Source organism: Sinocyclocheilus anshuiensis, unplaced genomic scaffold (assembly GCF_001515605.1).
Source record: "Sinocyclocheilus anshuiensis isolate Anshui unplaced genomic scaffold, SAMN03320099.WGS_v1.1 scaffold97, whole genome shotgun sequence".
NCBI lineage: Eukaryota > Metazoa > Chordata > Actinopteri > Cypriniformes > Cyprinidae > Sinocyclocheilus > Sinocyclocheilus anshuiensis.
The window spans coordinates 28,304-41,888 of NW_015540854.1; the positions used below are offsets into that span (position 1 = coordinate 28,304).

At 35.5% G+C, this 13,585-nt stretch overlaps 1 protein-coding gene across 1 annotated transcript; it reads left to right on the forward strand.

Annotated features, from left to right (window-relative positions):
• Positions 1-6,608: 6,608 nt before the first annotated feature.
• LOC107687788 (homeobox protein Hox-B13a-like) lies at positions 6,609-8,053 on the forward strand. Its single transcript, XM_016485247.1, has 2 exons — positions 6,609-7,276; positions 7,682-8,053. The coding sequence occupies exons 1-2, from the start codon at positions 6,613-6,615 to the stop codon at positions 7,927-7,929; spliced, it is 912 nt and encodes a 303-aa protein (XP_016340733.1). The 5' UTR covers positions 6,609-6,612; the 3' UTR covers positions 7,930-8,053.
• The last annotated feature ends 5,532 nt before the right edge of the window (positions 8,054-13,585 follow it).

Below are 13,585 nucleotides of genomic sequence, written 5' to 3' on the forward strand. Positions count from 1 at the left end.
TTTTATAACATAGTTGAGAACCATCCTTAAACAAAGTTAGTTATAAAAAAATCCTGAAACCTAAAAATTTATTGGTGATAAAAAAAAAATCCCATTGTTTTTGTCTTTTCATGTCTACTCTTGTCATTTTATTTTTAGAAAAACTGAGTCCTGGTGTCCTCTACAGAGGACATAGCATAACTTATGAATAAAATATAATTTTTCAAAAATGTTATTTTACCATTTTTTTCTTATGCTCTAAACAATGTAATGGCATGAAAAAATACTAAATTCACAAAGCTTTTTATGTCTGGTTCTCAGGAGGATATTGGCTGTTTATTAGTACTTATAAAGCACATGTTAATGCCTTATTCTGCATGACCATATTTTAGATCCCTTAATCCAACCCCATACCTAAACGTACCAACTACTTTACTAACTATTAATAATTTGCAAATTAGGAGTTTGAGGCAAAAGTGTATTGTTAATAGTTAGTTATTAGTGAGAATTGGTCCCCAAACTAAAGTATGACCAAGTTTTTTGTTCTGTTGAGCACAAAAGAAGATATTTTGAAGAATATTGATAATCAATCAGTTGACGGTAGCCATTGACTTCCATAGTATTTTTTTTTCCTGTACTATGGAAGTCAGTGGCTACTGTCAACTGTTTGGTAACCAGCATTAAAAAAAAAATTATTTTGTGCTCAACAGAAGAAAGAAACTCATTTTTGGGTGAACTGTCCCTTTAAGTGTACATATTACTGCTCTAAGATACTGCTCTAAATATGCATCTTTTAAGGGTACTGTCCCAGGACCAACAGTCTGTTTTATCTGTATCCTATAGTATGTTTTTGCACATTATTTGACTGTTAAATTAAAAGTTATTTTTCAACAGCACTTCAGGTTCTTCATAAACACCATCTACAAGTACTCTGCAATAATTTTAATAATTTAAATAAAGCTATTTTTTGTAGCATTTTTAGTAATGATGAATAATGTATTCCCATTTTACATGTATTCGTCCTAATGAAGTTACAGGGATGTATCATGTAAATGAGGTATCATGTAAATTTATAATGAACAGAGAGCACTCTTATGCATTGCTTGCATGTGAAGAACATTTTTGGGAAATGTACATAAAGATTGAATGCTCCCACACTCTCACCAAGAGATTTCCATTAATATCAGTCGTTATCAGAAAGCTGCGAGAGTTGTAATGTCAAGGAAGCTGTTTTTGGATGAATGTGATTTTATGATATGTTGTCTAATGTAGGCTTTTTGGAAGCAAATTAAGGGCAGTATTCCTTTTTGTATTTTTTTGGAAACCAAGCATCCTTCACAGGAGTCCACGGTTTTTGATGCTTTTCAGATGGGCTGCAAGTTCACCTTGCATAATTGCATTTAAGGTTTAAAATTCAGATAATTTGAACCAAAATTGTTAAATATATTCCTATATCATCTCTTTTCCACAGAATCAGTCTTCTTTCTTCCTTGCCACAGTAATTTGAGGCCCACACCTCACCAATCCTGCAGAAATTGGCTTCCAAATTGAATGCAAATATTTTATGGTCAGAAGTAACTTCTCCCATCTTTCTGGGAAGAACAACGAGATTTTCTTTCTTAATCTCTTGCTGTCTGTTATACTGAAACTTATAGATCTCTATACAGAGATTGTGTTTCAGTGTGACTTTATAAATACAGAAAGTCTATCAATTTTATATTTGTAAGGTGAATTTTTCACAGTTATCACTGTACTTGGATTAGTGGCATAAAGACATGTTTTTACAGGCAGCCTGGTGTTCTGTAATTCACATATCCAGATGTTATTGTCAAAAACTATTCTGATTTAATTAGGATGAAGCATACTTGCATTCATCATACATAAAGCATAATATATCCTCACATCATCACCACTGTTTTTTATATTATTTCCTTGCCATTTGTCATGTCTCATAAATAATAATGCTGTAACAAACCTTTTAGTCCATGCATTTAACTTGTAGATTTTGATTATTTTGATTTCATCCCTTCTGGATTCTGAGGTGAATATATTAACTTAAATTCTGACGTACATCACATAAATTGACCTTTAGGATATAGTTACAGTGTCTAACCATTTTATAAATGTAAAAGGGATGAATACCTTGACCTTTGTTTTTGTAAGTCAGTGTTTAAAACTCTAATGTGTTTGGGTTTTAAAACGTCGCTATCGATTTTCTCAGATCCTTGGCCATTCTCAGGCAGAAAGACCCAAGTACAAAGGCGCCTCTGACCAGATTGATGAGGCGGTCAGAGCAGGAATGTATGATTTAACTGGATGGAATTCATGGTGGGAGATCAGTTTTAAAGTGTGGGTGTATAGTACCCCTCAATCGTGTTGCTTGGATAAAGAAAAAAAAAATACCAGTATTAATAGGTTATATAATTCTTTCTTTTCGACACAATTTACAATGTTGTCGTCAAAACTGTATTTGGTTTATGCGTGGATGCAACATTTGTTATGTACATTCAGCCCTTTTAAGGTAGTGTATTTACTATGTTATTTCGGAAACTGGTACTAATTGAAACTGTAAACGTAAAGTGATTAAATTATGTGAATTATTATTATTATTGTGCAGAACAGTAATGTATTTATGCGCACAAACATCCGCATCCTCACTACAGCGAACTACTCCATGTGATTTGAACCAGATATTTGAGGAAAATGAATGAGGAATATGAATGAGTGGGAGTCGTTTATTTAGCATATGTTTACTCACTTTATTTATTCACAATATTGCAGTGTGTATCATATTTTATGTGAAATTAATTATTAAACTTTCAAACTTTAACTGCAATTAGGTGATACAATGAAGTATATAAGTTATATCCCTTAATGTAAATTCAGGAACGTGACAATATCGCAATTCATGCAATATACAGTATGTAGTGGTTGAGGTCGAGGGTGCTCCCAATTTGCGCATTGTTTGTACGCTTATAACATGAAAAAGAAAAGGTTGCTGGTTGCGTGCTACTAACGTTGTGCTAAAGTGCTTTGGTAACCCAGTGTCATTTATGTTAAAAATCATATGAGAGACATTACCTCTTTCAGTTTTTAATGTTCAAAATTCTTATTACAATAATGGGTATACAGCTAATCTAAATGACACTTCATGAAAGACCCTTTCCAGAAATAACAGGGTTTTGCTATTTTATCACCAGAATTCTTTGCCTTGTGTTTCCTGTACTTAAATGTTTTAGACAGTTGAACCAGCGAAGCTTAGTTCACACAAAAATGAAATGTTCTGTCACTCACCGTCATGTCGTTCCAAACTTTAATGCATTTCTGTCTTCTGTGGATCACACAAAAATATATTTTGAAAAAAACGTCTCAGTGTTTTTGTCCATACAGTAAGTCAATATAGGGTCCATAATTGTCCTTCGGACCCCAGCGTTATTCAAAATATTTTATTTTGTGTTCCACAGAAAGTCACAGTGGTTTGGAAAGACATGAGGGTGAGAAGGCTATACATGAAGACTAAATTATACATTTTGCGGTGGAATATTTCTTTATGTTAAAAAAGACATAACAGTTTTCAGAGTAATATATGTGACAATAACCATAATGACTATTGTTTTTCTAACGTATGTACTTTTATTGTAGCTACGGCCGCCTGACTCACAAAGTAGGCTATACAGCGAACTGCACAATGCACTCTATAATTTTCATGAAGAGATCACGTTGTAGCCTATAGGCCTATCGTCGCTTTATTAAAACATAATTGCATTAGGTATAAAAAAAAAAGTCTATGCAGAAAAACGTTAAAAATATGAATTACTAATGAGCAGTTTTGCAAACGGAATCGTGTCGCTGTATTTTTCGCTGTATTTTATTGTTGTTGTCGTTGCAAACATTACCAGCTCACTAAACGGACGTAAATCAGTATTCATTATATGTCTCGTGCATGTTAATCAAACGTAAACTAAATAATACCAAAGGTATTGATTTGAAACCATTCACTGTGTTTAATATGTATAAAAAGGGCGACAGAAGAAGGGCAGAAAGCGAAATGAACTTGAACTTTCTTTCATTTGAAAATCTGCACCGAAAGTTCCTAATACTTTGAATTTATGTAATTTTGCAACATCTTATGCAGTTCTCGTTGTTCTAAGTACGAACCACCTCATTAAGTATGCAGGCGCTGACACAATGTAAACAAACTGTTGGGTAAAGAAACGCCGAACACCTCATTTGTAGGGTACCTTTTGTTTTACGTTTAAAAGAAAATGTTGCTTTTGATATAATGAACATCGATTCACATTCAACTTATAGTCAGTTCACCTAAAAGCTTACAACGCAAAAGCTATTCATTTCAAGTTCGCGTAGCGCCGTCAGTAGGCTACTCTTAATTTATGTGTTCTTTAGCTATCATTTGAACTTTATAGCTTACATTACGCTGAAACTTTTCGAAATATTGTAATAATTTGCTGATTATCAAACTTACCTTGTCCATAATGAATACATATGTGTCTGTCTTCTGAAGATGTACGTTAATTCATGCTGTATGGACTGCACACACAGTTTCTTGTAAGACCTTGCACGTGGGCAGGGCGTTTTACAATTAAACCATTAAGGCATTTCCTGGGTACAGTAGCTGCCTCGCACAAGCACAACGTGTTGTGAGGTTGCTCAGCTCTGACTACAAACATAGAATGGCTCGTGTCTTGAACCCAGAGTATAGCTGTGCAGTGGTAATGGGAAAGCATTGATGATTCAGTGTTTAAACAACATGAAATAGTAGTGAAATATTTTCGTCTTGTTTTAGGACAGATCATCTGAGTTTATAAGTTAAATTACATTCTGAGTATGATTTGAGTCATTTCTTTGAAATGTAAGCAATTTTGTTTACCTGCAGGCCTCTTTATTATTCCAGCTCGATTCAGAGAACTTGAACTTGGATAGTTTGCCTAAGGAGGGACGGCGTCTATCATTGCCTCCTAAACATGCCCTTCAGGGAGGGCTATACTCATCCCTTTAAACTTGGCCTTGACCTTGAGGGCCTTTCCTGACCTCTATGTTAAGACAACAGTCTGGGGAGGTGTGTGTGGGAAGGATGATTAAATTGGAAGGATGTTGTTGTTCCCTGTACACAAGTTTCAATGTTTATTTCCATATTTCCATACACAATTACATGTCCTTTACGTTTAAGCCTATGAAAAATCAGAATTTTTAGTATATCAGTATATAATATATATATATATATATATATTCAGTTATATTAGTTATATAATTATAGAGAGGTTTGCCTTTTGCTTACAGACCAGAACTCATTCACACACCCATCTCGATTCACACCAATTTGATTCTTTTTTTCTTTTTCTTTTTTTTTTATCTTGTTCACCAGATCACAGTTTCCAGAGGTAAAATATTGTTTTGGTCGAAGAGAGAGGTTCATGGTTTTAGTGATTTGCATTTTTCAAAATATATTTTAAGGGAAAACGTCCAATCACTCATTAAATGTAACACTAAATTAGGCGCACAACTATTTATTTATTTATTTATTTATTATTATCATCATCATTGTTATTATTATTATTATTATTATTAGAAACCTTCGAACACCTTGCAAAATCTGTAATAATAATTTCTATATCTTGTAAAGCTGCAATTCTAAGTCTAGGTCTATATTTTTGTGTTAAAGCTAAGACTGCTAAAATGCACCAGAGTAGCAATAGAGACATTTGAGTAATAACTGAATAGGGAACCATTTTGAAAGTATTTTGCCTCTTTATTTCAGCGGATTATTTCAAGTATGACATTTCATAAAATGGTACGAGGCGTTGTTCGAGCGTATATATGAAACAAGTTATGATTTTTCATTTTTTATGGTAATGATAAATAATTTATACATTTGGCATTGCCAATTATGGGCCTTTAAAATGTCTGTAATGATTTAAAGGCATTCCAGCGTGTGCTTGACCAATGTGTAATTACATCCTAAATAAAAAGCATGACCCTTTTAAACATTTCTATTGCTTTTTGCAATAAGATGTTGGAAGAAATCGTTATAGCATTTGATGATCAGCAGGGGAGCTGCCATGAATATATCTATAAATTATATTATTTTCATGTAAGTACGCGTATCTCTTCAGTTCAGATGACATATTCAGTGCACAAGATGACACATGAATAAGTATAAGAAACAAAAAACAAAAACCCTTTTAATATGTTATCAACATATATTTTGGACATATTTGTTGAACGAAATAATTACGATTAAAATATCTTCTTACCCTTTCTTAACATTAAAATAAAAAAATAGCAGCATATTTTTCACAAAAACAATTGCTCAGTGAGTTAAAGAAAAAACAAGTGTATTAGGGTATTAATGCAAAGATGCAATGCAACAATAAGGCAGCATTTGAAGACTACTTTTAGACATTTAACCCAAGCTTGTCAAAAAAAAAAAAAACTTTGACATTCTTCACTCAAGGTTTATTTTATGCGTCACGTGGTACAACTCTTATCCAATGAAACCACTGCGATGCAGACTGAAGTCCATTGCGTCAATGCAGCTGTACCAATGTAACTGAGTGTCCTGCTTCGGACTTGAGTCTTTGCAACATCATTTTCCGTCCGAATGTTGAGCGTGCTATGACCACCTCCCTGGTCCTGAATCCTCGCTGGGCAGACACGGTTATGTTTGTGTATGAAAATAACTTGGATGAGCTGAAGAACATGGAGGGTCTGGTTGGAAGCGGCAATTTTGCGGCCAACCAGTGCAGGAATCTGATGGCCCACTCGGCTTTGAGTGGCCACCCGTCTAGCCTCGTCCACGGCTCCAGCTATTCCACTGTGGACGTATCGACTTCAGGTTCTACAGAGACGGGCAAGCAGTGCACAACTTGCCCAACGGTTCCACAGGCCTCGTCCACCGGTCCCATCCCGTACGGCTACTTTGGCAACAGCTATTATCCTTGCAGAATGGGGCGGGGTTCCCTCAAGTCTTGCACGCAGCCGAGTGCACTTAGCTACACTGCAGAGAAATACATGGATACCCCGGTCACATCTGAAGAATATCCTAGCAGGGCTAAAGAGTTCGCATTTTACCACAGCTACCCCAGTCCCTATCAGTCCATGGCCAACTATTTGGACGTGTCAGTGGTACAGACGCTTGGAACCGGAGAGCCGCGACACGATAGTCTCCTGCCTATGGATAGCTACCAACCATGGGCTCTGGCTAACGGATGGGGTAGTCAGATGTATTGCTCCAAAGACCAGAGCCAGGCGGGCCATCTCTGGAAGTCTGCATTAGCAGGTACGTTTTAAACCATTTTACGTCTGGAATATGAATGTTCAAAATACAATTAAGGTATAGCATATGCTCTCATAAATATCCAAGGAAAATGATATTACTCTTCTGGTCAGACAGAAGACAGATTTTATTTTAGATACAGATTTGAAATTTCAGAAACGAGCACCAATGTGCCTTTATTTTCTAGAAAACAAGAGCACCAATGTGCCTTTATTTTCTAAAAAAAAAAAAACAAAACAAACAAATACAACACTTTTACATAAAATAACAATTTACTAATCTAATCAATGAATTGGTAATTAAATGGATTAAATCCTAAAATCTACAAATGCAAAATTGGTTGAAACGAAGTTTCGTTAGAAAATGAATAAGCCCATTAATATTAAACCTTTTTGCTCTTTGTTCCAGATGTTGTGGCCCACCAACATGACGGGGGCTCATTCCGTCGAGGTAGAAAGAAGCGGATACCGTACACTAAAGTACAACTCAAGGAACTGGAGAAAGAATATGCAGCCAACAAATTCATCACAAAGGACAAGAGGAGAAAGATTTCAGCGGTAACCAACTTATCCGAGCGTCAAATCACTATTTGGTTTCAAAACAGGAGGGTTAAGGAAAAGAAATTCATTGCCAAAGTTAAGAACAGCGCGCCATAATCTTTGTTTTTCTCGGTGACTTTAAATTAAGGGAAGCAAAAAGTCGTCGCGAGGACTTTTCTTGGACTGGGGGCTGAATGTTTTCTATTCCTAGCGCATTTACACCAAACAAATAAATGGATGGACTCGAAAATTAATTATCTAAATAAAAAGAAAACAAAAACATGAAAGGACAATATAGCTTGTAAATAACGCACGTGCCTGCCTATATGTAACTGTGTTCGTTTGAAGTCGTTTAGTCCTTTTTAGCATTTAAATGTTAGGTATGTCAATGTTGTTGTTGTTGTATTAGTCTTATAGCTTATTACTCAATACCTGTCAGTACTTATATACTATGTTTATATCGCTTGTAAAACATCATAACATATATCACAAACCTTAATAAATATGTTAATTCCATTCAGTGTTTTCTAAGATTTCATAGCAAAGTCGGCGTTTTATGTATTATTGAGCGTTGCGTAATGACTCCTTTTAGTCCTCTGATGCTATCATTGATCACAATGTGAAAGAAATCGATAGTTTCTTACATTATTCTAAAATTGTTTCAAAACAATTCACAGCACGTTGTTAGTGATTTCTAAATAGGCAAATGTTTGTAGGCTTTTATTTCGAAAGCTGCATTCCTTTGAGTCAATGTAAAATCGTATTTATCTCTTGACATTTTACATCAGATTTGGTCGATTCAGCAGAAATATCGCTTCCGTTTCTGAAGTCTTCGGGAAATTAAGTTTAGTTGTGTGTTGTTGTTGTTTTTTTACATTTTAAATGTTTGTTATCTTATTTTTTATAACAAATTGTAACAGTTAACAGTAGCTGTACATATCCTAAAAGTTTTCATATACATTCATGAAGGATGCACACTGGTTTTTAAACTTAACTAGGGTTTCCTCCTCACGATTACAGCAAGAGCGGGAGTGTTTTGATGTTGGCAGAAAAGGAGGGGGCGCTCGAATACAGAAGGTGTACTAAATCAGCCCTTAACCTTGACCTTGAAAGTCACATGCTTAAAGATAAGAAATAGTTATTGTCTTTCCCGAAACTATGAATATTCAAAATACCCATTCAAACGGCAACATATTCCCTGCACAGTTTTCTTGTATTCTTGTGTTTTCTATATATTCTACCTGCATCAATTTAAGTAAAAACGAATTGATGCTGATACTGGTTCAATTGTATTTTCTGGAAAGAATGGATCGTAAAGTTCTGCGGTGGCTAGTTCACGTGGTCACGGCGTAAAATTTAAATGCACAGTTTATACTTTCCGTAAACACGAGTAAATGCGCAGTAGTTTGCATTTTTGCAAATAGATTTTGAACATCGCAATATATGCAGATGAGTATATGCACAGGAGGCCGTAGCTCCTGGTGTTATTTTGTGTCGATCTTTTGTTACATTTTTATTTTTAATCTTATTGTGTGCTTATTTTTAAGCACACAACAAGCACACAGAAGTCTAACAATTTTAGGAGTTTTGAATCAATAAACCACCGTCACTTATGTCAGACGTCAGTAGGCCTTCATTTATTTCACGATCTTTTCAAATTAAGTTATTGCCAAAGATGGTAAAACGTTGTAAGAATTCTAAAATAGTTTTTCACACAAATTTATACATTTAACTCCTACCTTCCTTAGACAGCCCAGGGGGCCATAAAATGTCCAAGTCCTTCCTTCCACTTCTAGTTAACATTGAACTTGACAAAAGCATTCAAACAAACGGTGCGTCTGCTTTTGAGTTTACATTGCGATTTAATGGCGACTCTATTTTCTCTTTTGAAAACGCACAAAGCGCAGACCTCACCCAATTTCAGCACAATAAAACGGCCACTTTTGTTGAGAACTAAAATTCTTTGTTTGTTGTCGTTGTAAGATAGGGGTTGTTTTCTGTGGGGCTGGCCGATGAAGATCGAGAAACCCAACAATTTGGGACATATCTAAATTTCGCCTACGATTAAAGCGTCACTGTGTTATGGCTGAGAAAGCTAATAAAACAGAATATAACTAAATATATACTAAATACTATACTAAATATACAACTGAATACACACACACACACACACACACACACACACACACACACACACACACACACACACACACATAGTGTGATAGATAGATGATAGATAGATAGATGATAGATAGATGATAGATAGATAGATAGATAGATAGATAGGCTATGTGTGTGTGTGTGTGGTCCTTTCCACTTTTTAAAACTGCAATAAAATTGATATCAATTTGATGTCAAATGTCAAGATGCTGTATAACATAATTTTAAAGGCAAGTTTGGACAGCAATTTCTTCCAGTGGCAACTACTCACACTGAAATTGGTTTAATGTATATGCAGGCCAATATGTTTGACATTCAGTTTACATCAAATCAATGTCATAGTTTAGATGTGAATGGATGGACATCACATTGACATCAATGATTTGTGTGTTTGATTGATATTTATTGCATAATATGAATTCTTTATCATCCTGATTAAGTTTAAGTAGCGTTTTTTCTTAATTGGGGCCTGAAACAGCCTCCATTTGCCACATCTCCTTTTGAAACGTGTTACAGTGGACAAATGATGTTCAAAAGACCTGAATTTGACAACAAACATTGATGTAAAAAAAACAAAAAAAAAACAGGTCAAATATCCAAATCAGACTGACGTGAAAAACCTGATGTCCATTTGACATCCACACAAGTGATGTCCATTCGACTTTCGACCATCATCCCAGTGGGAACTTGATGTTGAGAAGACATCAAATTGACATCAAACATTGATGTCAAAACACAGGTCAAATATCCAAATCAAACTGACGTCAAAAACTTGATGTTCATTTCACATCAACACACATGTCCTTTGTAATGCCCAATGACAACGCTTTCTCTGCTGTTTAACACCACACCTGTAGATGGCACTATGCTAGTAGTGACGGGGGAGCCTAAAACAAACCTTGACCTCTTGTCCAGCTCAGGACATGTGTTGACATCTAATGAAATGTAAAACAAGTTATCTTTTGCAACTTTTAACACTTACAAGAACATGTGTTTCAATGAAATATGACTTTTGTGATATGACTATTCCTGGTAGCCTACTTTTTGTGTAGGCCTATGCACGGCTGTAGCTACCACATGGTACGAAAAAAAATCGCTCTGTGCTTTGATTACATTTCCCCCTGTAGGACGCGTGCGACACAGTTTGGCATGTGCGTGACACACAATCGCTTGTTTGTGTGTGAGGTTAATCCATGGCACACCGCTATTGGTAGTTGTACTTCATTTTGCAGTTAAAACTCGTTTCCCGAGTGCACTGTCCATATAGCCTATCTATCTAGAGCCCTATGATTTCTGTGATGCGGACAACGCAGAAGGAACCGCGGAGTCCAGGCATAAAACCACAATTCACCGTATAATGCGGAATGACACGGAATTTGGTCAATTTTGAATTAAACAGTTAGGAAGTAGCGCTGCACAGCTAATCAAATGCAGATGCTGTATGCCTTATATTCCATGCATGCAGCATATATGTATATGTTTGTGTTTAAATTATTATTAATAATAAAATGTAACAAGACAGCGATGAGATTTTGTAGTTGCTGCCAAGCCAGCTATTTGAGTGAGGAATGTCAGACTCATCTCTCTCAAGTTCACGTCCAGATCCCCTCCCCCACGTTGTCTGTTGCCTCTAGCCCTAAAACAACTCTTCCCCCACGTCTGCATTTCGGACAGGCTTTTGTTAAGCGGCGGACTTCACAGTTGAACTTGAGACATCTTGTAAACAATAAGTAGTCTGGAACTTGTCTGGCCAGAGGTTGTCAATAGACCTGTAGAGTAACGCGAGGCCTCCGGAAAAAAGGAGAGAGGAAACGACTTCACACGAAAGGCCCCCAACGATGGAGAAAATAAATGTTCACGGTTATAGTTGACATTCTGTGCGATGATTGATATATCGTCAGTGTTGTCAGTTGGTCAGCACTTAGCCAAAGCTGACTTGCATGTTTTCATTAAAGGTCAAGTTCAATGCCTCTCTCAATTACTTAATTAATGCAACTTATTGGCAGGTTTTCCTAGCAATCTGGCGTTCAGAGTGGTCGTAAATATTGAAAGGAAACTTCTCTCTTTTCTTTGCTTTGTTTTAGTCTTCCCGTAATTCCTACGAAGCTTTTATGAAATTGATATTTCCACTATAACTGAACATTACAGATTTGAATGGGTTGTTTCAATAATTCCTTTGTAGGAACAGCAGTCCAATCCTCAAGTGGTAACCTACAATTTTTACGTTAAAGAGCTATTTCTGTCTGATCTTACCATTAAATTTTGTTTACTGGTGTGACCTAACTTATTTAGTTTGATTCAGTAATGTTATTTTTTTTATTTGAATAAAATCAATTATGGATGGTTATGATGATTCTTTGCATGTGGTTTCATTTCAGAGTAGATGATCACTTTTAATCTTCTGTGGTACATGTATTTAACTATTAATTTCCTAAGACAATTACATAAACACAACCACATTCGTGTTACGAGAGTAGTGGGACTATAAGAAAAGGAATGACAATTTTTATCATGTTTGAAAGCGTATAAAAAATAGACAGAAAATAGTAAAAGAAAGATGGTAAGAATATCAAGCGATTCTTTATCGAATGAAAATTGAACTGAAATAAGAAATCACTGAACGGCGCATTCATTCTATATTCACGCTGAACAAGTCACTCCCGTAACGTAGGCTAATTGACATAGAAAGTATTGCTCTGAGGTTATTTTACATGTGATATTTTGCCAGATGCACTGGCGTTGCATTTTCCATATATGACAGGCTACGTGAGGGTAAACTGTAAGTTCAAGTAATTGAAGTTAAGGGTAATTAATGCTTGTGTAGTACAAAATCTGAAAGTCTACTAATCTTTTTTTAAAATTAACTTTTGATTACATATATTTTAAACGTTTACAGTGTGGTGTACAGCGTACAGTTAGCGATCACAGATGCCTTTCACAAGTAAGCAATGTGTGAGAAGTCTATTTGGCTTATTTTAGTAACATTTTTATTTAAAAAAATCCACCTCTTGTTTGTTAATGTAGAATTGATTACTTTATTTGTAATACGGGAAATTATCATGTAGTTATTTGCCTGGGTTGAATGATTCTGCCTCGAACAATTAGGGGTACACCATATTTTCAAATGACTGTAGGGTAAAATCGACGAAACCAGTGTATTTAACAGACGTACCTGGGTAAATGTGTATCAGGTTATATAACTACTGCCTGAGCAAATTGAAATACTTCACTATCAGCAAACCTTCTTCGTTGTGCCGCGGAAAGCATAGTTAAAATCGCAAAACAAACTCTCAGAATTTTTTAATGAAATGGATTTACAAGATTATGAGGCTGAACTGATCCATATGGCTAAACCAGTAGAAATCTGTTGCATTTGTTGTCGTTATATTGAGCACTCTTCAGTGTTGCCAACATTTCCATCTAATACGTGACTAAATTTTCTCGGTCTCGACGTGATGTCAACAACAGAGCCATTTACGAGCCTCCTTTTCCATTAATTCATTATCAATGCAGCTGGATATGACTTAGGCCAATTAAGGTTAAAGCATTAAAATTCGAGAAATGCTCTCTCCTCTTAAATAAACCCAATACCTGCCATATATATATATATATA